This window comes from Microcebus murinus, chromosome 11 (genome assembly GCF_040939455.1).
Source record: "Microcebus murinus isolate Inina chromosome 11, M.murinus_Inina_mat1.0, whole genome shotgun sequence".
Classification (NCBI taxonomy): Eukaryota; Metazoa; Chordata; class Mammalia; order Primates; family Cheirogaleidae; genus Microcebus; species Microcebus murinus.
This window is the reverse complement of record NC_134114.1, coordinates 11,099,739-11,127,642: the sequence shown is the minus strand read 5'-3', so window position 1 is coordinate 11,127,642 and position 27,904 is coordinate 11,099,739. Positions and strand designations below refer to the sequence as shown.

Below are 27,904 nucleotides of genomic sequence, written 5' to 3'. Positions count from 1 at the left end.
TCTAACAGTTTGGCAGTTCCTCAAAATGTTAAACAAAGAACTACCATATGACCTATCAATTCTCCTAGGTATATACCCAAGAGAACTGAAAACATATGTCCACACACACAGAAAAAACTGTACATGAATATTCATAGCAAGTTTATTCGCAATAACTAAAAAGTAGAAATAACGTAAATACCCATCAAACTGAAGAATAGATGAATAAAATGTGATATCCACACAATAGGATATTACTTTTCAATAAAAAGGAATGAAGTACTGATACATGCTGCAATATGGATGAATCTTAAACACATTATGCTAAATAAGCCACCCACAAAAGACTACATACTATATGATTTCATTTACATGAAATTTCCGGAATAGACAAATCCAGAGAGATAGAAAGTAGATTAGTGACTGCCTAGGCCTGGGGGAAGGGAAAGTGACTGCTAATGGGCATGGGGGCTCTTTCGAGAGTGTTAAAATGGTCTAAACTAGACTATAGTGAGGGTTGCAAAGCTTTAAAAGGATGAACTTATATGATATACAAATTACATTTCAAAGGAGCTGCTACTAAAAAGAAAAAAAAAAGAATGGACTCATCATTACAGCAGACCTCGTAGGGTCTTAAGAAGGACTAACTTCAGTCTAATATGCAAACTACCAGGCTTTTTACTGCAAGGTATTTGCTACAGTTCAGGAGACATAAGTAACCCACATTATGCATACAGATCATTTTTTTAAATAACTATCATCAGTCCCTGCCTGACCTAGCAGCAACTATTAGCCTTTGCTCTTTTCTACACACTGGGAATAACAAAGGAATAGACTTCCATCATCCAGGATAGCTCAGAGTGAAACCCAACTCCGTTATCTATTCCTTACAGCATCTGTCCTGGCACTTGGGCCTCTCCAGAAAGACGCAGGCACAAGAGTCAGTTGTATAAATAGGAGGGTGGCACTTTGATGGACAGCCTTAATGCTACTTTAATAGTTGGCTATTCCACTAAAAAAAAAAAACTTATTAAGACTATTTAGGGAAAAGAACACACTGAAGATAGTGTAAGGTATGGTGACTCAACTATTGGCTCAAGGAAAATACTGCACTGGGTGTCTGTGTGAAACTCCAAACTTAGCATATCTGTAAAAGATGCAAGAGCAGGCTGGGCTCTACTAGCTAAAGTGAATCCATTTCTATTTTTAATGCAGCTACAGCTGCCAATATTAAACAATACCCTTCAAATGGCTCTTCCAAGTGCTTCATTTATTTGTACCCTCCTAAAGCCAAGCGTACTAATCCCACCCACTACCCTGCAGAATAAAGCCCCAGCTGAGATAATGGTGGTTGATTGTAAAATATGTCCACAATTTTTTGGCACTCAACTTGAAAAGGTGGAGCCTAAATCCCCTCCCCTTGAGAGTAGAATGGATTAGAGACTTGCTTCTAGCAAAGAGAATACAGTGTGACACTGTGTGACTTCTAACATTAGATCATAAAAGACACTATGGCTACCTCCTTGCTCTCTGTTTAGATCACGCAGAGAAGCTAGGTGCCATGTCGTGAGAACACTCAAGCAGCCCTATGGAGAGGGCCACGTGGCCAGGAACTGAACCCTCCTACTAAGTACCAATGAGGAACTGGGTTCTCCTGCCTGCAGCTACGTGAGTGGGCCACGTGGGAAGTAGATCCTCCAGCCCTGGTCAAGCCTTCAGATGACTGCAGACTTGAACAACATACATCTGCAACCTCATGAGACTCTAAGCCAGAACCACCCATCTAGGCTGCTCCTGAATTCCTGACCTACAAAAGCTGTGAGATGTTAGATGACTGAAACTGTTATATTTTGGGTTAATATATTCCCAAAGGTACAACTCACCTGTTCAAGGCCACCAGTATGTCCCACCTGGTTTAGGTGGTTCCTCAACAGCTGTCCAGGGTCATTCGATGTGTCCCGAGCAAACAGGAGCACAGAGAAAAATGGTACTTCCTTTCCTTTCTCTTTATCATTATACAGTTCAATGGCTCTGTTTAGCATTAGAAATTTTACAGCTTCATAGAGGCTATATTCCTCTTCTTCATTTGTGAACAGTTCATCACAAGCTATCTGCCTTGCTTCAGCAGTTCTCATTTCAGCCAAGCCTGTCCACTACAATAAGAAAGTTATATAATAATTAGAATTTCTATTCTACAAAATCCCTGTTTTTTCATACTTCCATCCTATAAGCACAAAGTTATTTTCAAAAGTAGGTGACCATGGGTCACATATCAATGTTCACAACATCTAAGTTTCCATCTCAAACAATGGTATTCTCTTTAGATCACAAAAACTCCTTATTCCGTTTTTTCCTCCATTAATTTGAAACAAAAGTACAGTGCAATAAGGAGAAGTACTAGGGCCATGGAACAAAAATTTTGACTCCCCTAACTTCCTAGGCTATGAGATTGAAGCAGTCAATCAGAGATACCTATGGAAGAGCTAACATGCATGTGGGAGGCCTGTGTGTGAAGCTGTGAAGGGCAGCTACAATTCCCCACCTCTCACAGGGCTTACAGGAATGTTCGCACCCAGAAACACAAAGCCAACCCTCCAAAATGAAAGATAAGCAAGGAAGAGAGTGAGGTTTCCTGAATATTAGTTTACTAAACTTGCCCCTCTAACCTCAAAACTATACATGAGCTCCAAATGAATAAATCCATTCAGGAAATTCTTATTCACCTCTGATTAAGAATAAAGCAGAGTATTAGGTACTCAGTGAACATATGCAAACTCTTTAAGTGAACAAGAAAACCTATGAATATATGTGCTTTTAAATTACACTGAATAAGAACAGAGATGCCAACATAAATACCACTCCTTATGAATAACCAATAACTAGTGCCCCTCTGAAACACCATTACAGATTTTAAATCCAACAGTAAATTTTAATGGTAATGATTGCACAGAACTCTAATATTTGGGTTGGAAGCTAGAGCATGTTGTCTAAATCTCGTATCATCCAGAAGTAGACGAAGTTGTCAATCAAGGACAAAGGTCTAGAGGTTGAACAGTTGGGATGGAATCAAGGACTCATCACCAAGCAGCTGGTGGCTTTTGTAGCACATTTAGCTAACCTCCTGGCCTCAGTTTCTTCATCTATAAAATGGAGGTGACCACAGCAACACCATCGTCATAGTTATGAGAATTAAGCAATATACAAAACTTTTAGTATAGAGCGTGACACAGAAGTGTTAGTAATGCAGCTCACAATACTAATGAAAAATTTCAATGTTATTATAAATTGACATCACACAGACATTTACAAAAATGAGGGTCTAATTACAGTAGACATATCTAATAAAGCAAAAATAGCAATTTTGCAAGACCTTAAAGAAAGATAAAAAGGAAACTGGGAATTGTGGCTAAGCTGAAGAGCCTTCCTGTTCACACTCACAGCGGTAGAGCCCTGCCCTCAGCCTTCCACTAACTCAGGGACTGGGCAACACAAAGTCCTGCAGTCCACTCCAACAGGTAACAAGCACAGAATCCCTCTTCCTTTCTCTCCCATTTCTTTAAAGTAGAAGGATAAAAACTACTATTCTTCCTTTGACAGTGTATTTTCCAGTAAACATTTCTTATCTTTGTAAGTAAAAACTAGGTTCTAGGAAGTCAGGGACCTCAGTTCATTCACTAAATAAAGCATTTACCAAATGACTATTTTGTGCCAGGCTTGCTGCCAGGCATGAGGTACAAAATGCACAAGACACAGTCCCTCATGGAACTGAAAACATAATGGGGCATCAGATCACATGTGAGTGAACAGATCACCACCCGGGGTATGTGCTATGAAGGACCCTGAAAGTTTGTCTGCCCCCTCCTTACCCAACACTCCCCCCACCACCCTCGACAAAGCCTGCAGCAATGGACAGGCTCTCAGGCTCTCAACTGGGGGTTGCTAGTGAGAAGGGATCCAAGCTGCTGAAAGCAAGCACCCTAGAGGGCAGTGCAGGCCAGTGTGCAAGCAGGATGTGCAACACAGAGGAGACAGTGGAAAGCCATAGAAATGCAGAATTTCAAACACCAAATCAACAGGAATTGGCAAACAAAGTTATCCCTACAATTTTGTTCCAAAGAAGCTCTAAGGACAGTTTTCAAAAGACAAGTTACTGAATCTGCTAACTAGAAAATCACTGAGAAAGAAAAGAAGTACTTAATATAGACAAAATCTTAAAACACAAGCATAATTGGGAAGAATTTAATAAATGTGAATTAGTATCACTGACAATGCCATAATAGGGACTAAATAATATCCCTGAAACTTATTAATCTGACTTAGAACAAAAACTACATTTGTTAAGTTTTCCTTTTAAGAAAGTTAAACATTTCATTATCTAATACACTAATCTACAGCATCTCCTCCAAGAATATATAATGTTGATATGTCTCCATTTTTCCAAAGACCTCATGGGAGGACTTTGTGCTCATTTAAAATCAATTTGCCTAAAAATCAGCCTAGAGTGTTTGATAACCCACACAGTGAAGACTAAGAGCTGGTCTGCAGGGGCAATCAGGAACAAGAGCTTCACACTTATCAGAGACAGGAAACTACATGCTTTCAAACCTTCTTCCTTAGCAGAGTGAGGGAATCCATAATTATATCAACCAGGTCCTCACTGTTCCCATCAAATTTCGGTCCAAGTTTCCACTGCTTGATCCAGCTATATTTGCTTATGAGTTTTTCTGGTAACTAGAACATCAAGAAACAAAGAGATAAAGAGGTGTTAACATTCCAAGAAATCCATCACACAATCCAAGCTGTAAAGAAACCACAAGCCTATAAAACCTACCTGTTTTCAGAATTCCTGAAAATCTGTCATGTGGGTTTAGGATGGAAGACCTAAATTTGGAAGTTAGAAACTTAGAAAGTACTACCCTTCAGAGGGCCGCTGGAGGAAATGGTGCTGTTGACTCAGATACAAAGGCACAATCTACCCTATGGGACTCCAACCACGGCCAGGGACATTCCACAGCAACTGTACAGATGAGGTGAGACAACGGCCAGAGTGTGTCCTCACACCAACCACCATCACCTCCCCACCACTACCTAACACAGGAAGGTACTTTCCAAGCCACGTGAGATGGTACAGGGTAAAGTCAAACCTGCTCCTTCCCTGATTAGGAAAATAAAATCTAATATCAGATATTTTTAAAAGCCACTAAAAAAAAGAAGAAAGACCTTTTGTTAAATAATAGTAACACATAGATTATTGAACCACTTCGGTACCAGTGGTCAAAGATTTAACAACTTCGGTACGAGCATCGACTATAGTCGATAGCCACAGATGAACACGCGCAGCAACTTTAGCCGACAGCTGTGATATGACTTTTCTAATTTTTCATTTATCAAAATAAAATTGTGAACATTTAAAAATAATGTCATGAAAACATATATGTACATGTTACCTATTCTGATTTACATTACAAGTAAAGCTGCCTGTAAAGTAAAATAAGCTTTCAGTGCTTTCAAGCTTTCCTCATCACACAAGAGCAAAAGGGATTTGTTGTCAATGCACAGCACAAACTATCGTGTGGACTGTGAGTGCCGGCTATGGGCAAGGCAGGTGAGTGCCGTACCGAAGTGGTTAACATCCAAAGAAAGAATATTTATCTAGTTTAATGCCCAATCAACATTGTACGATAAAAAATACAACTAAGAAGCAACAGCAGGGATCAGTTAAGGGAGCTGTGACCATGCACACAGCTCATGAAAAAAGTGACAGCTCAACACTACATTTCTGCTTTCCTTTTTTTTCCCCTGGAGTATTTGTTATTTTGTTTCCCCCTAATTATCAACAGAATCTGCAGCATGAAAGGCAAGCTGAGACACAACTTGACTGATGACAGCATGGGAAAAGTCAGACTCTCCCAACAGTCTTGGGTGTGTCAGGAGAAAAAGCATATAATGAGGCTGGGCACAAGCATGTCACTTCACTGTTACAAAATTTAGAAAGGAAAAAATTTCACCTCCAAGTCAAAAGATCATTAAATAATAACTAAATCTTATCCTACAAGGAACCCGAAGTTGTTTAGCGGTTATAAATACAGTTTTAAATGAGGCTGTATGTTCACTTCTATTGGAATCTAAGGCACAAAAGACCATTTCCTGAATGGTAATTCCCATTGTACCTTCTCAGTCTGTAGCAATCACGTGAAATTGGGTGGTTTCGTTTCTACAAAACACAGAACCACACAAAAGGGATGTAAATTACTCTTCAATGTTACACAGCAATGACAATCTACATCACCCACTAAAGGGAGGAGCAGTCATATTCTCATCTTATTAGGATGACAAATGACCACCCACCTAAGAGCTGCACCAGCCCAGGTCTGCGCCCACACTGTCCTGTATTTCAGCCACATGTGGGCAGCTCTGCAGCAAAAACTCTCAATTCAGTCGCATACTTATCACCAGAATCTAACACGCCCTCAAGTGGCAATAAGCTGAAATTACAACTGGGCACAAATAACTATTAATACAACTAAGCAGAAAATATTAGCACTACACAGATGTGAGATGGGAAATGAGGTGAAGGGAAGCCCAGAAGACCACCTGAGCATTGTGTGACATTACACAGTTATCTAAGAATCAGGCAAATACTCCACTGAATTACTCTGGAGACCCCAAAAATCTAACTACACAGAGTGAAACAATGAAAGTCAGTTTCCTCATGTCTTCCACACATTGGTCAAACTGTTGCTAAAGTGATCCAGTTCAGGGTTCTGTACTTCCACAGTGGAAATCCTACCTACAGAAAGCCCAAAACAATAAGGCATTAGAAAAGAATAATGGAGTTGGAATTACTTATTCAGAAGAAAAATGTAAATATAACTTTAAATGCTTTCAGGGGTCTTAACACATGGAACACTTGTAAATAGCCATTCTTTTCTAAGCACAGAGACCAAACTTCTATAAGAATAAGTGAGATTTAAGCAAGAAATGAAATTTAAATGAGAACAGTGACTGGAAGTATTTAAGAATAAAGTAGGTACCATGTTTCCCTGAAAATAAGACCTACCCATAAAATAAGCCCCAGCAGGATTTCTAAGCATTTGCGCAATATAAGCCCTTACCAGAAAATAAGACCTAGTGATGGGCATGGCTATGCAGCGTATCTGCACAACGCATGCATTTCGTCGCGGAGCAGTAAAGAAGATGAGCAGCCCTTCTCATCTGCCCCGTCGTGACAGCTACTATCCCAGAGGTGACCAGAAAGGTGTGGGCAGCCCCACCAACAAGGTTAGCTCCCCCTGTCAGGTCCCGGCCATCCTGTGCGTGCTGCAAGCTGAGGCTTTGAGGAGAAAATAACACATCCCCTGAAAACAAGCCCTAGGGTGTCTTCTTGAGGAAAAATAAATATAAGACCCTGTCTTATTTTCGGGGAAACACAGTAATTAGCTTAGGTATAATTTCATTTGTGACCAAACTATAAAACATCCTGTTTTCTCAAGCAAATGTGTGTAATTCTTGACATCATGATGAAGACAGCAAGTAACAAAAATGTGTCATCCTCCAAACTACTCTTAAAAAAGAGCTCCGATTACACATTCTATCCCACTCTAAGCAAATATTATCAGTGTCCCACCTGTTCAGAGACATTCTAAAATTTAGTGAACATGGAAACCAAGGGACTCCTGCTCTAAACAACACCTCTTCTCAGGGACCAAGATGCTGTCCCAAGTTTAAGACTAGCCAGATGAAGCCATCTCTGTGGTTGGGGTCAGGGTCAGATGACCAGATGGCAGTCAAACACAGAGACTAGGATCTGGACAGACACAGAAACAACAACAGGAAGCCCAGGAAGGATGACAGGAGATGAGGGGATGGGTGAACTGTGAGGAGGGACAATAAGGACAAAGTTCACCTCACAGGCAGGGAACAGAGCAGGCCAGAGAAGTGGGCACCAGCACAAAGGAAGCCTAGGGTCTCTTCCCCAAGCCCAAATGAAGGGAAGGGTCGCTCAGTTTAGCTCTCTTGTTTCCCTTTAATATCCTGAAACCAAATCGTGTTCTAAGAGAACAATCTCTCAATCTGCAAATGGACACAAATACAACTAACTAATGGTTCCAACTTTGACTTCTTGCAGTCACGCTGAGACACACGGCTTCTCACTCATCAAAGGCCCTGTCAGAATGAACCTCCCAAGGAAAAGGCAGGTGGTGGGGCCAGAGTGACATCAGGAATAGAAGGTAGCCACAGGGGGTCTGTAGGATGCCTGGGAGGAAGTTCAAAAGCATCTGGCCAGCACAACCAGACTAAGCTTATAAACCCTTTCCCTCCTCCACTGGCCCCTTGAAGTGAAGCATGTGCTGAATCTGTCACCCGGTCATATTTCAGAAGCAATACAACAAAACAGACAGTGTGACAAAAGTGTCCAAATCATGTGAAATTGCCAGGGACTGGAATATCAGCACAAGGATAAGAGCAAGAAAAGAACAAAGTCATTTCTTCAGCTGATATTTAGAAGAACCAAAGTTTAATAAATGTAAACACTAAACTCACAGGCAGGTACGATGTGTTTTTTTCCTTTGACACAGGCCTCTTGACATTCAATAAAAGTTAGATGACAAAAATAATATCACTGTGACCAACTAATTAGATCGTACTACCAAGAGAAAAATATACTCTCTGAGACAGACAGAAAAGGGAAGAAACTGGAAAGTACACTTGAGAACTTAAAAACTATTTTCACATTACACAAATTAAGTCATAAAAAACACCTTAAAGCCCCACCACTCACACATGTAACATATTCTATTAATAATACTGATAAAAGACTGAACACAATCTATCTAGACGATTTTTACTTTGGCAGATGATGTTATCCAAATGTATCTTTTTAGCAAAAGAAAAAGGACATTGTACTTTATTTTTTTAGGGCATATTTTATATTTTTAATTACCTGGGACACTATTTACACCAGATTTTCTCAAAAAGTATAAAATTCAAATTCAATGTCAATTAAGTCCATAAATCTAAATAACTCCTTAAAGGTAAAGATTCAAAAAGAAAACGGCCTAAAATTGAGGAGGATCTTATGTCACAATCTGGAAATTAAACTATGGTTGTCAAGTACAGAACTTAAAGCAAAGACAGTGAAATCACTGTTTCTCTAGTGGGGGCTTATCTCTATGCACAGGCATGATTTTGCTGACTGACCAACAATTTGGAAATATTTTACTATTAATAAATGACATCATTTGCAAAGAAAAAAAGTCTAGTGTATCAATTTCTTTTGCCTCTATAAGAAAGAAATAAGCTAATCTGAAAAATCTGCTTAAGATGACAGACATCTTTGCTTAGAAGAAAATATCTTTCCTAGATTCTTTTTAAAGAGATAGGGTCTTGCTATGTTGCTCAGGTTGGACTCCTGGGCTCAAGAGATCCTGCCTCAGCCTCCCAAGTTACTGGGACTACGGGTGTGTGCCACTGCGCCTAGGTCCAAATGTCATTTTGACAGTTGATATAGGTGTGCTGATTTTATGTTGATTTTTAAAATTATTATGCAACAGACAAGCAGTATCCTCCACTTACCAGTCTTGGTTTTGCCCTCTGGAGCAAGTGATCCTTTGTCCACCCATAAGGCCTCTAACTAGCTCAGCCAGCAACAAGTTTCCTCTAAAAGTCTTTATTCAAGGCAAACACCCCAGGGCCTTCATATGCACCCAGAATGAGATGAACTCTCTTGGTCACACTCCCATCTCTTAATGAGGATACAGGCACACAGTGCAACTCGGTCCTAAAGATGGTCTCTGACCAGCCCAGTTGAAGGAAGGGCTGCCACTGTCTGATTCTCAGAAGCATTCCTTCTAAAATGTAGCCAGGGCATTGTTACTGCTGCCATTACACTCCATGCAGGCTCACGGCGGGGGGCCTACAACTTGCAATCAATTAAACCTCTGACATCTTTTTTTTCCTTTCATAAATTACTAGTAGGCAGATCTCCAACAGCTAACACTTCTGGGTTGGGGGTTTTATTCTAATTTAAGCATAAGACTTTCAGTTTTCTTCCAACTAATACCATACTGTCATTTCCAATCAATCACTCCCGCCACTAAAATCTTCCAGGATATTCTCTCATCCAACCTAGTATGTGACTTTATCTGTGTGAGGACACTCGGATCCGTAACTTCCCAGTTCATCTCTAACATGTGGCAGATGGCAGGTTCAAACTCGAAAGAGGGCCAAGCCTGGAAGAGCCCTCTCGCTTTCCCAGGAAGCCTCTCTCCATGTGACATTAATCATCTCTCTTCTAGTGTTGCTATTCAGCCGCCTAATAAGCCAATCTTCACACTTTGCAGAAGGTACTAATTTCTTGAACTGTAATTAAAACTGAAAAAATAAGTATTCTAAAACCCTGGTAGGTTCTCAAACAGTAAAATATACTGCCTATTTAATATATTTAATACCAAAATTGAAATCAAACTGTTCCTAAGTGCTTTTTACCAACTCTAAACATCTGCTCTCTAATTCAGGTGAATTGATCACAAAAGTTTATCATTTTTCTCTTCTGGGAAATACCAATTATTTTTGGTCACTTTACTATGTGAAATCATCCCAGCTACACAAAATTAAATAAACCCATATGCTGATGTCATATTCCAGATAATACTAGCAGGTACCAACAGGCAGAAAACTAAAGTGCTCTCACAAAAACGATTTTAAACATCGCAGACTCAAACCTGCAGCAGCGTACCAATATGAGCTCCGGGTCCTGCAGCCAGTGGGGCAGCTCCGCTGCCTGGCTCATGGCCTGGAACAGTGTGGCCCTCAATGCACAGTAATTATCACCACGGACTCGCCTTATGGAGGTGAATCTCTGAGAAACCTCCTCATAGCCCTGGGGAAAAGTATCAAAGAATTAAAAATGGTCATTACCGACTTTAGAAAGCAGTGAGAGTTTTGTTCCTGTGGAAAATACCTGCCTGGTATCACTAGAAAAAAGGAAACAAGACTGGCTGAGTCTTTCATGTAAGATGTTCAAATTCCTTTTTATTTCAAAAGAAATAAACAAATATTAACACTGCACAAAATATAAGCATATGTAACAAATGCAACAGGTCAGACATACAAAATAATAACCAAGTATTAAAGTACTAGCCACCCCCAAAGTTAGAGTCCTATTTCTCCTTTTAAGTAACTACTGTAACACTTACTAATAATAAACATTTTGAAGGGTTTAATCTGTATTTACATTGACCTTAATCTCTTTAATAAAGAGGTAAGAAAAAAGACATGTATAAGTTTTATATCTCCATATTTAAAAAATATACAAAACCCCAAGTTTCTAAGGAGGGTGTGTGTGTATATGTGTATATATGTATATGTATATATAAAAGTCTACATGCTAGGAGATGTCTGGATAATTCTTAGACTTTTTTTAAAAAGTAGATTGAGCCGAGACGGGGGGATTGCTCAAGGTCAGAAGTTCAAAACCAGCCTGAGCAAGAGCGAGACCCCGTCTCTACTATAAATAGAAAGAAATTAATTGGCCAACTAATATATATAGAAAAAATTAGCCGGGCATGGTGGCGCATGCCTGTAGTCCCAGCTACTCGGGAGGCTGAGGCAGGAGGATCACTTGAGCTCCGGAGTTTGAGGTTGCTGTGAGCTAGGCTGACGCCATGGCACTCACTCTAGCCTGGGCAACAAAGCGAGACCCTATCTCAAAAAAAAAAAAAAAAAAAGGTAGATTGAAGTGTCACTCTTGCTCAGTCTGGAAGTAAAACAAGGAAATGAAATTGTTCAGTGACATGCTTGGTTTCCCAAAAATAGCCATCCAAACAGACCATTTTGAAACATACCCCAGGAAAGGACACCATAAAATCCTAGTGACTCTGGTTCATCAGTACGTGCGATGCCCTGACTTATCCAGCTGGATACTTCACAGTCATGGGGACCAACTTTGCTGTGTCCGAACCCCCCTGGCCACAGATCCAGTCATCCCTTTCACTCATCCTGCTCTTCCTTTATAGTCACTCAAAACCTACTTCCTACCCTGCACTTATATAAAGAAAGGAGTGTCACCCTCATTGAAACGCAGACCACCTCATCTTACGTGTCTAAATACTGGAACCTTATTATTAGTTGTTTTTAAGGTTCAAGTTGTAGGATAATGTTCTAAGTGAATATAAAAGTACTTATTTCTAATAACAAAATTTTGAGAGTCATATTTTTATTTAGTGGTCCAGCCATTGCAGCATAAAATGGCCCATTGGGCAGAATCACATCTACTAACATGTACCTTTTCCCTATGATGGACCCCCAACTACCCTGGAATACTTACAATGGCAAATTGAACTGCAACTGCACCTTTCCAAATGCATAAATCACTCATATTATTTCAGAGGTGAATCAAGCTTTTTAAAATTAAATTTGGATTTATATATACTTCCAAAAGAATATCCAAAACAAAAATAGACAATTACACAAATAAGTACTAAAACAGAACTGAGATGAAAGCTGTTATGAGGCACCTGAAATACTCTAATTACTGCCAAGGATCCTAATGAGATGGTTTTCTAACTGATGTGTCTTTGATTATCTGATAACTGAAAATATCCAACTGCAAGGTCAAATCTTTCTTTCCCTAGAACTAAACCCATAAATGAATAATTTTAGCATGAGTTCCAAACTATGGAATATTTGGAAAACTCAGACATCTTCAATTGTGGACTTTAAGATGCCAACAATTAGAACAGATCCTTTGAATAGACTAAGGTTATAAAATAAAATTACAAGTCAGTGAAAGCATTTTTGGGGAAGATGAGAAAATATGGTTTAGATACTTGGCTTTGTTATCTAGTTTGATACAAGGCTGGAGGTTGAAAAATCTACAATAGCCAATAGCATATTCATAAATATTCTTAACCTCTGGCAGGAGCTAAGAGTCCCACGTATTTCATGACTAAGTTCTTTAACAACTGCCTAAAAAACAAAGAGTCTACATACCAGACTTGCAGGGAGCAGAGCTGCCGCTTGTTCTCAGTACTTTACAAGTGGCAGCAACATTTTGATTAGGGTCAACCCATTGGCAGTTAATGTACAAGCTGAAAGGTGAACAATATTTTCTACAAAAACAAGCTCTGAGGAAAAGAATAAATGTATTCAAATATTTTAAATTTTTAAATCCTGAACAATAAAGTTCTAAGCAAAAAAAAAAGTTAAAAGATATTTCTATCAATGACAGGCCAGTATATCTAATACATAAAAAGTACATTCAAATTCATAATGTAAATAATCCCAAGAGAAAAATGAACAAAAGATATAACCCAGAGGTTACAAAAGGTGGTAGATTTAGGTTGCAACTGTCATTTTTATAGCTCAAAAATGGTCAGTGGTCAAATAGTTGCAATTTCACATGCTTCAACTTACTAATAAGGAATGTTGGATTTCAAATACATCTGAGGGTAGACAGCCCACAGGGTCTGCTGCTCAATCAGCCAGGTAGTATAAATGGGCCACAGTGTCTGAGCTGAGCTAAGCAATGAACCAGCCCAAATAGCTACAGAGGGACCATATCACGGGAGCTCCCACTGTCATCCCACAGCCTTGGAAACTGTTGCCAATCTATGCAATAGGACTGGTAGGGGACAGCTCCTGGTATGCCCTAGATGAAGGAAACAGTTCCAGATCCTTCTATGTAGGGAACGCAGACAGGTTCTAGGTCCCTAGAACTGGAGGGTGTGTAACCGAGAAGCCAGGGTGTTGTAGAAAATAGGGGTATAGAATCAGCCTGAAGCATCCCTGAGGCTTTTATCACTCTAGGCCAAAAGGCTATTCCCAAATGACCCCAAGAGGACAACCAATGGCTGGCCCAACTCTGAACAGCAGAGTCATTTGTATGTTTTTCAAAGAAATTAAGTTACTGAATAACTGATGCTAATTCTATATTAATACTGTGACTCTAAACAAGTCCCTTTAGAGTCTGTTTCCTCATCTCTAAAATTAGAACACCAATATTTACAAAGTCTAATAGCAGTCATCTTAACAAATGTCTAAAAATACAAAATGACATATTAAATAACTTATGATAGACTATTTGAAAGATTGAAATATGTGCACCTCTGTGTCATACCTTTTTCATACATGTTGCTTTTTGCGTATTTCCCCTCCATTCTTTTTTGCAGTAGTCCATAATATCCATTTCAGGAGCCACACTTAACCTGGGTTCTATTAACAAATCCAGGAAAAAAAAAAAAGGCAAATAATAAAATAATAAACCAAAGCATAATCAGAATAATAGTAACTGCTTTACCTGCAGGAAGTCACACTTCACTCCTCACTTTTCTTTCTCACTTCATTTCAAAAAATCCAAAATTCCACCACTGCCCACCCCCTGAGACCACCATCTCCTCACCCTTAGATAACCTTGGGGATCCCCAGTGGGACTCCCTTGTCACCACACTCTGCATACCATTCTCCACCTGGTAGCTAGCCAGGGTGATCCACCTAAACATGAGTCAGATGACATTCATTGGTCCTGGGCTCAGACAGTTCCAGGGGCTTCCTGTCTCATGGCTTTATTCCCCGCAAGGCCCCTGCCACCTCTCTGACCTCAGTTCCCACCACTCCATGAACAGACCCCTGCCCCAGCCCAACCTGCAGCCCCCTGGAACTCCCCAGCACAACTGCCTTGCTCTTCTCTATACCTGCTGGGAAGCTCCTTCACTCCACGCAGGCCTCTGCTCCAGTGTCACCTGATGCCCCAATACCATAATATCTCACACACACTCTGCTATTTCTTTTATACTATTTTGTTTTTCCTCTTAGAACTTACCAACATCTGACACACACAACCATATACACAGTAAAACATGAGCTCCTGAGGGAGGGGCCCTGTTTCTCAGCTGTGTTCTGTCCACAGCACCTGGAACTGCACTGACACATGTGTTTATGAATACTTTTCTAATCAAATTAAAGACAAAACAGTCCAGACTATCAGAAATAACTTCTAACAATTCATAATGAGTTTTTTACATTCACTATAGAAAGAGATAACACCTACTATAACAAAATTATATTTAATTGTCTTAATTTATGTCTCACCCTGATCCCAAAGGCTGTGAAGTAGTTGATAATAAACCAGAAACTCTTAATGTTTACTGATCCACAGACCTCATTTGACTCTAATAACATATCTCCCTAAATTAAAAACACAACTTACAATCAGACAAATGTTACAGTAAAAAAAATGGCCTTTAGATTTTGTTTAATGTAGGCGGTCTGGGGTTTGATTTTTGTGGTATATGCACATACACGCACATGCATATGTTAGCGTGTGTGTTTTAGGAAGAAAATGAGGTAAGCCCTCAGGCACATCTTGACTTCCTTTTTAAATTATTAAAGATGCAGATCTTAGTGATGATTTTAAAATAGAAATACAGAAGTACCTTTCAATATATTTACCCCTGAGGAAGTTGTACATAGAATAAAAATTCTTTATTCAACTGAATTCAGCAAATATTTATTGAGTGTCTTATACATGCCAAGCATTGAGCTAGGAACCCGAGATACAAAGGTGATGAAGACACAGATTCTGTCCTGAAGGGACTTACAGATTACTCAAGAAGAAATGACAACAGGCATTTACAAGCCAGGGTGTGATGGATGCCAGGATGATAAAGGAACACAAAGGAAGAGACCCTAAACTCTCCTTGCAGTTTATGTAAATAAAAAATGTTTTAAGTAAGCTATAAGAACTGCCTATTTCTAAATATCTCATTGTGAATCCTTTTAGAAGAAAAGCAACCATTTATATAAGAGGGAAAGTAATACATATATAGATTACACAGATACACCAGGATTAGTTTAAAAGTGAAACAGACCCTGAGGTATAATACACGGAGACCACAGATATCAATACTGCCCAGCCAATCTTTAACCACTTCAGTACCAGCGTCGAATATAGTCGATAGCCACAGAAGAATATGCACAGCAACTTGAGCCACCAGCCATGATATGAAGGTGCACAGCTGAGCATCGACTTCAGCTGACAGCCATGACATGACTTTTCTAATTTTTCATTTATCAAAATAAAATTGTGAATATTTAAAAAGAATGTAATGAAAACATATATGTATATGTTACCTATTCTGATTTACATGATAAGTAAAGCTGCCTATAAAGTAAAACAAGCTTTCAGTGCTTTAAAGCTTTCCTCATCACACAAGAGCAAAACAGATTCGTCGTCAATGCACAGCACAAACTATCGTGTGGACTACGAGTGCCAGCTGTGGGCAAGGTTTCCCGGCAGGTGAGCACCGTACCGAAGTGGTTAAATAAAGACCCTTGATTTGGGGCCGGGCGTGGTGGCTCACGCCTGTAATCCTAGCACTCTGAGAGGCCGAGGTGGGCGGATCATTTGAGCTCAGGAGTTCGAAACCAACCTGAGCAAGAGCGAGACCCCGTCTCTACTATAAATAGAAAGAAATTAATTGGCCAACTAATAGATATATATAGAAAAAATTAGCCAGGCGTGGTGGCACATGCCTGTAGTCCCAGCTACTCGGGAGGCTGAGGCAGCAGGATTGCTTGAGCCCAGGAGTTTGAGGTTGCTGTGAGCTAGGCTGATGCCACAGCACTCACTCTAGCCTGGGCAACAAAGCAAGACTCTGTCTCAAAAAAAAATTAAAAAAAAAAGACCCTTGATTTTTTAAATTCAAGAAATATTTTTTGAGTGTCTACTTAGTGAAAGACGTGTTCCCAAGTATCTGCCTCTCCACTCACCTCCATAAGGGAAGAACTGCAAATGTAGAGAGTCAGGACAGTCACTGGTCCACTTTTGCCCACCAGGCAGGGTTATGAGCCTAAACAGAGAGCACACTTCCAGCTCAGGAAGGGCCTCCTAGGAAGTCTACATTCCTTCTCTCCTTGCTACAGTCCTCTCTCCTGTGCATGCCAAGACAAGCCCTGGCCTTCTGGGCAGAGCAGGGTAGGCCAAGCACCCCAGGACTGAGGGGAGGCAGCACAGAGCCTCATACAGGCTGAAGTCCAGTGTTGAATCTGAGGCCTACATGGGGCGTGAGGGTTGGGAAGCTGGGGCACCTGCACAGCTGGCAGCATCAAATGATACGGTTCTTATTTGGGGTTCTGCTATGATTCTTTGGGAAAATGCCAATGGCTACTACATGCCATACATTAGGCTAGGAGCTGGAGACACAGGACAAGGCAGAACCTGACTTCAAACAGCTTATGGAGTACAACAGTACCTTTCCTTAATTGGAAACTACATAAACTCTGATTGAGGCTTCCAGTAAAGAACACTTCTAATGGCAAAAATAAAAATAAGGGAAGTTGAAGCTCCTGTGATAAGCCAAGAGCTGAAATACCAATGATCAAACCAAGAGGCTTGATCTTTAACTACCACATGCGTGACAATGACAAGAATGAGACCCTCAGAAGGTAGAAAGTTAAAACTGAAACCACTGCAGAAAGCTGGGCCTCTCAAACAGGGGGTAGACTAGGACAGGAGTGTCAATCTTTTTCTGAAATGGGCCAGACAAGAAACAATTTTGGCTTTGAGGGCCATAAGGTTTCTATCACTACTACTCAACTTTACCATCCATGAAAGCCACCACAGACAATATGCAAACTAATATGTTCCCCAAAAATGTTATTTACAAAACCAGGTGGCAGGTCAGATTTGGTCTAGGAGCCATAATTTGCTGACCCTCAGACTAGGTGGGAAAAAAAATCCTTTCACTAACAGAAAGGATAAGAAAACTTTCTGCTTCTGCCTGCACTCTGCTTCAGGGGAGGGGACACTTCCAAAGAATGTTATTTCAGGAAGGACAACGAACCCAGAAGGACTGACATGCAAGGAAGATCCATTTTACTCTCAGACGGAAGCTGGAAGTTATAAGGCCCACTAAAAAGCTAGAACACCTGTGTGGGTTACAAAGCTAGACAGAAAAGAATCCCAACAAAGAGCTTGTAAAGTACAAAATGAGAGGTCCCTCAGCAGTAACAGACACTGGCTGAATATGCTCTTTCTCTTTAGGAACATAACTAATAAGGACTTCATGTCCTACGTAAACTCTGAGAAACCACAGCAGTAGAAACCAAGCATCCTCTGAAGTTTCATAGAGGACCAGAATAATGTGGCCGAGGAACACACCAGAACCACTACAAAGAAATCTCCTTTGGCTACCACAGTGAAGAGCTGGCCGATTCCTGGTGAGGAAGACTCAGAAATTCTTATTTAAAAAACAAAACAAAACAAAACAAAACAAAAAACCAACTATGTATCATCTGTTCCGACTTACATATATGACAATGCTTTTATTAAACATAAACGGAAGCCAGTTCTCAAACCAATAGAACACATATAAGGGGTCTTCAAAAAGACCACTTACTTTCATGGAAAATGCACATTATGAAAAAACTATGCATAGATTTCAAAAATTTTTTGCACCAAAATAAACTCATACTAACATGTTACGAGTCTGAACAGGATCTAGTCTGAGGTACTAAGGATAAGATGTCAATTTAGAAAGTGCACCATGAATTTTGCTAAAACTGAAGCAAGAACAAACATCAAATTTATGGTGAAGTTTGTGGATGAACGGTGAAATCAATGATGCTTTACAAAAAGTGTATGGGGACAACGCCCCAAAGAAATCAGCAGTTTAAAAATGGATAACTGATTTTAAGAAGGGACAAGACGATAAGCTCATGGCACAGGACTATCCACATCAATTTCCAAGGGAAAAAATTAGTCTCATTAAGGGCCCTAATTGAAGACGACCAATGATTAAGAGCAAAAACAATAGCCAACATCACAGACATCTCAATTGGCTCAGCTTACACAATTCTGAATGAAAAATTAAAGTTGAACAAACTTTCTACTTGATAAGTGCCAAAACTGTTGTGCCCAGATCAGGAGCTTTCAATGGAAATTTTAAACAAGTGGGATCAAGATCCTGAAGCATTTCTTTGAAGAAGCGTAACAGAATATGGAACATGGCTTTACCAGTACAATCCTGAAGACAATGCACAATCTAAGCTATGGCTACCAAGAGGTAGAAGAGGTCCAACCAAAGCAAAAGTGGACTGGTCAAAAGCAAAGGTCATGGCAACCGTTTTTTGGGATGCTCAAGGCATTCTGCTTGTGGACTTTCTGGAAAGCCAAAAAATGATAACATCTGCTTATTATTATGAGAGTGTTTTGAGAAAGTTAGTCAAAGCTTTACCAGAAAAACAGCCAAGAAAGCTTCGCCAGAGTCCTTCTCCACTATGACAATGGTCCTACTCATTTTCTCAACAATGGCAAGAGTTTCTATGGGAAATCATTAGCAACTACTTGACAGTTCTGATTTGACTCCTTTTGACTTTTTTTTGTTTCCTAATCTTAAAAAACACCCATTTAAAGGACACCCATTTTTCTTTAGTTAGTAATGTAAAAAGAGACTGCACTGACATGGTTAAATTCCGAGGACCCTCAGTTCTTTAGGGACAAACTAAATGGCTAGTAGCATTGCTTACAAAAGCGTCTTGACCTTGATGCAGCTTATGTTGAGAAATAAAGTTTACATTTTTTATTTTTATCTTTTAATTGAAATCCCCTCATATATTATACAGATAATGAGAGAGAAAATGCTATTTGTGAATTATCTATGGAGTATCGCCAAATGAGAGTATCCCCACTCGACTCCCGCATGAAGCCAACCAAGGAAGGATGTACTCTGTCACACGTAGCCTGCCAGCTTGGTCTCCACGGACCAGTGGAGAGGGCTAGGAGTAATGCCTTGCCCCAACAGCAATGGGTCCTGATGGTGGTAAGAAAAGCAGGCAAGACAGATGAGAAACATGGACATGAACCAGAGGATGAGAATTGGTGCTATTAATCCCATGACTGTTTTTCTTCTTATTCAATCAGAGTCACACAGCCATCTGCATGCAAAGATGTATACAGCCAGCTTCTCAGTAAGTCCTTCAATTGGAAATGAAAAATGCATTTCAAATGTGAATTCTAAGAATATAGGGAAATCAAGAACAGAGAGAGGACGGTGTCAAGAAATTAAACAAAACAATCCTCACAGGTACAAAAAACAGTGTGAATGTAAAGAATGCAGAGAGAATATGTGCATTAAAAATTTAAAACCCCAGGAAACAGACTTCCCTAAACACACTTCAGCAAAACAAATAATTAATGGAGGTAAGACCATACTCATCAGCATTATTTCCTAGAAGTGGATGTCAATCTTTTATAAAAATGGATATACCAATTTAACTGCATTTTGTACTATCAACATTAAGAACTCTATAAATAAAATAATTCCAAACATACCTGATGCCCCTCTTTCAGGTACAAGCAATTCTTTCTCCTTTTCTATTTCATCTGCAGCACGATACATGTCCTCCTCACTGAAATCACACCAAAGTGACATTTTCAAACACTTGTTGCACTAACATTTTCCATCATATCACAATAAAACAGCTACTCATAAAATGTATAAGACACTAAAAGTTTAACTTTTTTCATAACACATGATGATAATCTGATAAAATAAGGGTCTTACATCTCAGATGCTTATGTTTCTATCTTACCACTTTCTTCCCCTTCACAATTCCTTACTTTAAATGAGATAGCTTACATCATTTTATTTGCTGCATGGCTCTGAGGCCATTTTAATTGTGACTTCTATTAATGTCTCAACTATATACCTAGAGATCTCAGCATACCTCTTATGAGTGAAGCTCTTAAAATCATTCTGTCAAGTTCCAAGAATTGAGATAGTGCTAATAAAAGTATCTATATAGAAATGCAGGCCAATTGTTGACCTCTGTAACATGTTACAAGCAAATCTAACGACAGCTACTCAAAAAACAAGGATAGGATAGCATCAATTATTACAAAGCTCCAAAGCTTAAAAAAAAAAAAAAAAAAAAACCTTCCTTAAGGCTCCTCCTGCTGTGACCCCCATAATTAACCAGCCACCCATGTTCTGTTGTATATATCTCCACTGTTCCACTATCTTGTTAGTTCTCTGGCAAGCTAACAAGAGCCTACCAAGTATTAGAAAGGGAGAAAACTCCACTAAGTGCTAGACAATGATGAAGAATGGGATTTCTAGTCTGAAGTTTCACCCTCAAAATTCACCCCAAAACGACAATAAAGGGAAACAGAAACACCTATCTTTGACAAAACCAGAAGGCAGGTGAAAGCCCAAATAGTGAAAGCAGATAGCGTGGTAAATGACACAGGACAAGGAAGCCCAAGGCTGGGAGCGGGGCGGGGACGGAGAGCGGATGCAGAAGGCAAGCCAATAAGCCAAGCCCACAGAAGCCCAGAAGGGCTTCGAATTGGAGGCACCAACTTCTTTGGAGGGTAGCACAATGGGCTGAAAGCAAGGGGCCTGCCTGACATCCATGTAAGGAACCATCAGACCCCCAATTCCCTATACTCCCTCCCCATGAGAGCACACCCCATTCTGACACAAGGATCCAGACACAATGGAACAAGGAAAGAAGAGTTACCAAGCTAAAACATAAGAAATTATGTAAAAGACTAAAATACCCACCCCCAATTCCCTTATCACCTCACTTCCTAGTACATAGCCTAGTACAGCTGGGAAAAGAGAACAATGGGTGCTGGGAGAGACAGACTGAGGTGGGGAGTCTAGCATGTCAATCTTTCAATGTTTCCCAAACACTAATAATATCAAAATCTGGACCAGACCCACCCCCTAACCTGTACTCCATTATTTCCCTGTGTACTACTTATACTTCAGATCAAACGCCTGACCAACACTACCCTGTGCCTCTACACCTGAGATTTGCTCTGGGTGTTCCCTCTTCCTGAATGGCTCCCAACTCCTAATCTTCCTCCTGCCTAAGACATCACAATGCCTACTGGGTGGGCAAGTCCTCTGCGGAGTGCAGTGGCTGGAGTGGGAACTCGGGAGCTAGACTGGCAGGGCTGAACTACTTTTCACTCCAGCCTTTTTTAGCTGCATGTATAACAGCACCCAAGGTTGACTACCCATCAAAAGGACAGTAAGAATATTCACCTTAAAGGACTGTTGTGAGAAACAGACACAGGTAAAATAATTAGCACTCAAAAAAGTTAGCTATTCTTATTAATTCTCATTCTATATCCACTGGTGCAGAGTATTAGTAAACAATTTGCCCAGTGATCATTTCTTATTCCTTTTTCTCTCTAAAAATGTGAATGTGTGTTTTTTAATTTTGTGGGGGTAAGGGAACAAATATTAGGAAAAGGTACTTTCCGTGCACTCCAACTCCACTGAGATTTCAAGTAAAAGGTCTGATGTCACCCTTAAAGCCCAAGCCAGAGTTCAAAGCAAACAGAAACCTGATTCACAGAAACTATACATCAAAAACCTAAAATAAAAAGTGACTAAATGTTGTTCATTTGCTCAACAAATTAACGACATCTTTCAGCCTGCTTCCTGGCTTTATCAAATACAAGAGAAGTTCTAATCCTGTAAAACATTCATTTAAGCAAGTCACTTTCATAACATCATTATCAGAAACCTGTCTTTGGACAAGCCACTTCCTCAACCTTGGCCTCAGTTTTCTCATCTTCCAAATGAGAAGACTGGAAGAGAGCTGTATTTTCTACATGGTTCCTCTTCTACTTCTTTATTCTAACAGCCCATGAATATACCATCATTAAAAATTGTACTTCAAGTGAATTCTGTGGCTATCCTGCCTGTACATTTGGCTGCACTTCTGTCCTCTTCCTTTTTAATTTACAAAATAACCAAAACACAATTCCAACACCAACTGCCCAGAGAAGGTTCTCTAAACAAGCATCTCTCCATACAGCTACAAATGCAAATTTCTACAACAGCCAAAAGGAAAGAAACAAAAAGAAATAAACAGCAGAACAGGAGAACTAAATGCAATAGGAAGACAAAAGCAGAATGGGAGATTACTGGAAATCAAAAGCAGTGATTCAGGACATACAAAAGAAGCAAAGCAGAAATAGAAGAATAAGAGAACCAGAGCACGTTCAAATTATTTTAACCACAACTGGACCTCACTCAGATCCTGTGCACAAATGCTTGTTAACTTCCATAGCCACCAAGGACACTTAGAAGACGTAATATGACTTTTATTGAAGGCCACCCTTAAAATGATCCCAAAGTTGTATCTCCTTGGAGAAAAGGTAAGTTTTAGGTTTGAGCAATGATGTTCAATCAATGTATAATAGTTGGCAAGGAAGACATTTAACAGCCAAAATGAAATTGTCACCCATCAAATAAATATAAGGATAATGAACTAGAATGAAAAAGGAGAGCAAGAAAAATAAAAATTATTTTCTTTTAAAAATACTTCAGGGCCGGGCGCTGTGGCTCACGCCTGTAATCCTAGCTCTTGGGAGGCCGAGGCGGGCGGATTGCTCAAGGTCAGGAGTTCAAAACCAGCCTGAGCAAGAGCGAGACCCCGTCTCTACTATAAACAGAAAGAAATTAATTGGCCAACTGATATATATATAAAAAATTAGCCGGGCATAGTGGCACATGCCTGTAGTCCCAGCTACTCGGGAGGCTGAGGCAGAAGGATTGCTCGAGCCCAGGAGTTTGAGGTTGCTGTGAGCTAGGCTGACGCCACGGCACTCACTCTAGCCTGGACAACAAAGTGAGACTCTGTCTCAAAAAAAAAAAAAAAAAAAAAAAAATACTTCAAACTTTTGCTTTAATTTTTTAAGTACCAAAATATTAAAGCCAAAAATAATGACAAAACAAAATTATATTTAAAGCTAGGAATCCGAAATTGGTAGAGGTTTGGTTTGGTTTGTTATAGGAAGGGAAGAAAGTGAAACAATTAGGGGAAAGGGGACCTTTGGCAACCTTTGTGGATGTCTCGTTGGGATGGGGGTGGGGTCCACTCTTTGACACAAAAAAGGCCACCAAAACCCACAGACTCAAATGATCACCACAGCAAAAAATTTTCTTCTAGAAAACATAAAGATGGCTAGAAAAGTGGTAAATAAAAGTAAAAGTCTATTAAATGACTTGATTTCCTAGCACGCAACTCACACTCAATTACACCACTAAGTTAAATTTTAAAACCAGGCAGGGTGCAGTGGCTCACACCTGTAATCCCAGTACTTTGGGAGGTTGAGGCAGGAGGCTGACTTAAGCCTAAGAGTTTGAGACCAGCCCAGGCAACACAGTAAGACCCAGTCTCTACAAGAAATTTAAAAATACAGGGCATGGTGGTGTGTTCCTGTAGTATCAGCTAGTTAGGAGGCAGAGGCTAGAGGATCTCTTGAGCCCACAAGTTGTAGACTGTAGTGAGCTATGATCACACCACTACACTCCAGCCTGGGTGACAGACTGAGACCTTCTCTCTTAAAAAAAAAAAAAAAAATTGTTTTTTAAACCAAAATGCTAACAATTCCTGGTTAGAAGATTCTTAGTTTTATACCTCGGTATTATTTTAAAATGTATATTTTCAAGTTCCAATTAAATATTATTTACCCATTTTTTCTTAAGCCTGAGATAAAATATTTTATTCTTAACCCTTCGCACTCTCATGCTTTTTTCTCGATTCCTTTATTCTACTCGGGATTTAATTTTTTAAATACTCCAGATTTTACAAAGTGGACAGCCACAGATGAGCACGCGCGGCCCGGCATCGACTATAGTGGACAGCCACAGATGAACGAGCATGGCCCGGCGTCGGCTATAGTGGACAGCCACAGATGAGGGCGCGCGGCCCGGTGTCGACTATAGTTGACAGCCACAGATGAACGCGCACAGCCCAGCGTGCAATAGAATAAAACACTGGAGTTTCTTTTTACACAAACTTATTTGGATTTTTTTATATTTCAAATTATTGATACATTCAAAGAGTAATTTTAATCTCTATAATTTTTGCTAACCATGTCGAGTCACACTCGACATCCAAGTGCAAAGGGTTAATATTAAGGTAACATACCCAGTTGAGTAAGCTACATGACAATGCACACTAAATTATAACTAATACTTCTTGCTCTGTTCAAAGAGCCAAATACCAACCAGTTTCTGAAAACTTACTTTAAAACCATTCATGATATAGAGACAAAGTTACATTATCCCCTTCAAAAGCCATAAGCTAAAAACAAAGTTCAGTGAAGCAGAAGACATTTCTGTGAAGCCAATTTTCAACTTCTGATTTAAGTAAACATGTAAAATTTTAAAAATCAATTCTAATGTATATGTAAAGCTAACAAAACAGAATTTTAATCACTCATCAAGATCCTGTGTAAAAGTTCCTCTCAAATGTCTAAAAGAAGCGAGTAAGGCTTTATTCACTGTAGTTCATGCTTAACTTGGTCTGTCCTATACAACTAATAGTCCAGACAGCATTGATGAGACAGTGTTAACCAGTGTGATACCAACACACCTTCCCACGCAGGCACAGGATGGCAAAAACTTCTCAACACACCCTGTCTTGGATGCTCCGTGGTTGCAGAGATGCGTGAACACATCAAATGCAGGAAAGTACCGGCACCCAGGCCAAAATTCCACCCCTCTCTGTAAGTGGATCTTCTACAACTGGCTCATGCTACTCATGTATGACTTTCAGAGGTATCTGGGGACAACGCAGCAACCCTCAATAATGAGGTTTAATTCTTAGAGACATCCCTGCTCTGGACTCTAAAGCAGGCTCCTCATTGGGGTGGGGAAAGGGATGAGAGGGAGTCGACCTATGTCCATGCCATATCCTAGTAGCTCCTGGGGACGGGGTGAAGCAGAAAATACAGCATACAATAGTTTGCCTAGCGACACCCAAGAACGATGATTTAGCACTTTTTAGTTCACAGCCCCTTTGAGAATCCACAGCTTTCATCAGAATCACAGGGCAGAAATATATACAAATTTACCTTCAATTTCAGAAGGGTTCACAGACAATATGGCCCCACACACAGCCAGCCCATGGACCCCAGATTCAAACTCTCTCCCACCATCAGACAGAGAGAGAGAAGACCATGGAAGAGTCTCTTGTCTCAACTCCCTAAGCATTTTTGTTCTGGCTAGCAACAGTGTCCCAAGACCAGACACAGCAGGAGTCAAATGCTGGGGGTGGGGTAAGCAGAGAATACAGTATAGGAGACCAGCCAGAGCTTCAAGAATGTCAACTAATCTGTTCTGATATAAGACGTCTCCAAATGGAACCCCAAGTCATGTTGTAAGCCATCCTTAGGACTTGTCCAGGAGATGCCAGCCAACCACAGCTTTCTAATGAGCTGATTAAAAGGAAGGAACAAAGAAGGCAGAGAGGGAAAGAGAAAAGAAAAAAATTATAATGAGATTTGGAAAGTAGCTTATCCATGTGGTTTATATGTCTCTTTTCCCCACTCCTCTTCCTGTGAAATGTGATGAGCTTAGTGGAAAGGAATCAGAGTAGCCTACTATGCTGCCTAGGAAATAGCCATCCCTTTCTCCACCCACCACTGCAACCTTCAAGGAGTCATATCCCAAATGCATAATTCAGCTGTATAAGCTGGGCTATGATTTGTATTCATAACCACTATCCACTGAATGTATTAAAAATAACTCCATGAAATACCTCAAAACATTTGCAGTCTTATGGTATTTGTATTTCCAGGTGCAAATACTTCAATTGATTCTTGTACATAGCAAACCCAACTATGTGCATGGAAAGAAAGGCCTTGGCTCCAATGGCAAAAAAGCACAAATTAAAAAAGGGGACACTCCGGCCTGGGCAACAGAGTGAGACCTCACCTCAAAAAAAAAAAAAAAAAAAAAAAAGGCACTATACTATTTATTTTACAGACCAGATATGATGGCTCATGCCTATAATCCTAGCACTTTGGGAGGACAAGGTGGAAGGACTGTTTGAGACCAAGCTGGGCAACATAATGAGAACTCATCTCTACAAAAAAATTAAAAATTAACTGGGCATGGTGGCATGTGCCTGTAGTCCCAGCTACTTGGGAGGTTGAAGCAAGAGGATCACTTGAGCCCAGGAGTTTGAGGCTGCAGTGAGCTATGACTGCACCACTGCACTTCAGCCTGGGTGACAGAGTAAGACCCTATCTCTTAAAAAAAAAAAAGTACATTCAACTATTACGCTGCATGGCTGGGTGTGGTGACTCACACTTGTAATCCTAGCACATTGGGAGGTCAGGGCAGGAGGACAGAGTGCAAGACCAGCCTGAGCAACACAAAAAATACAAAAATAAGCCAGGCATGGTGGTGCACACCTGCAGTCCCAGCTACTTGGGAGGCTGAGGCAGGAGGATCACTTGAGCCCAGGAGTTGGAGGTGGCAGTGAGCTATGATGATGCCACTGCACTTAGCCCAGGCAACAAAGCAACACCCTGTCTCAAGAGAGGGAAAATATATGCACACACCCACACATATTTAAAGCTGCATGCATTATTATGTAGGAATTGATGTGCACGCCTTTTCTGGCAAACTTTAGGTTTATATGATGCATGCAGTACAGTTTCCCTAGCCCATGAGAAAACATCACAAAGCAAAGAGAAATAGCCCCACTACCCAGATACTGCTCATTCAGAAAGATAGAAATAAGCTAGAAAGTCCTAAACTTAAGATATAATGTTCAAAAGCTGACATCTGAAAGTTATACTCACCTCCCCTGTTCCCCCAAATTATAAGAGTTAAAAAGAAATGAGATTATCAAAGGCAACAGAAGTAGGGGGAAAAAAGAAATTAAGTTGCTAAAAAATACCACAAACTGGCAAATCTATTCCAGGAAAAAAAAATCTGAAGCTTGTTGTCATGTGTCTCAGCCTGGTTTTGCTGAGGAAGCCAGGAAGAGGTAGGGGGAGGCTCCCACCCAAGCATCAGTGCACTTGGCCGTGAAACCTATCATCTGTGTCTCCCTGGCCAAGCTATGCCTAACAAATCTGCAAATGTGTAAAATGACAAACCTA

The 27,904-nt window shown here is 40.1% G+C and overlaps 1 protein-coding gene across 2 annotated transcripts in view; it reads right to left on the bottom strand.

Moving 5' to 3' along the window:
• Nucleotides 1–27,904, bottom strand: part of OTULIN (OTU deubiquitinase with linear linkage specificity) — a 36,117-nt gene that overhangs the window by 6,295 nt on the left and 1,918 nt on the right. Inside the window, exons 2-6 of one of the 2 annotated variants that reach the window (XM_012790264.2) lie at nucleotides 20,312–20,388; nucleotides 14,099–14,193; nucleotides 10,718–10,861; nucleotides 4,585–4,710; nucleotides 1,863–2,132 (exon numbers count right to left, since the gene is read on the bottom strand). In XM_012790264.2, coding sequence (XP_012645718.1) covers nucleotides 1,863–2,132; nucleotides 4,585–4,710; nucleotides 10,718–10,861; nucleotides 14,099–14,193; nucleotides 20,312–20,388 — 712 coding nt within the window. The remainder of the gene's footprint in view (nucleotides 1–1,862; nucleotides 2,133–4,584; nucleotides 4,711–10,717; nucleotides 10,862–14,098; nucleotides 14,194–20,311; nucleotides 20,389–27,904) is intronic. The other variant, XM_012790266.3, reaches the window with a different exon arrangement.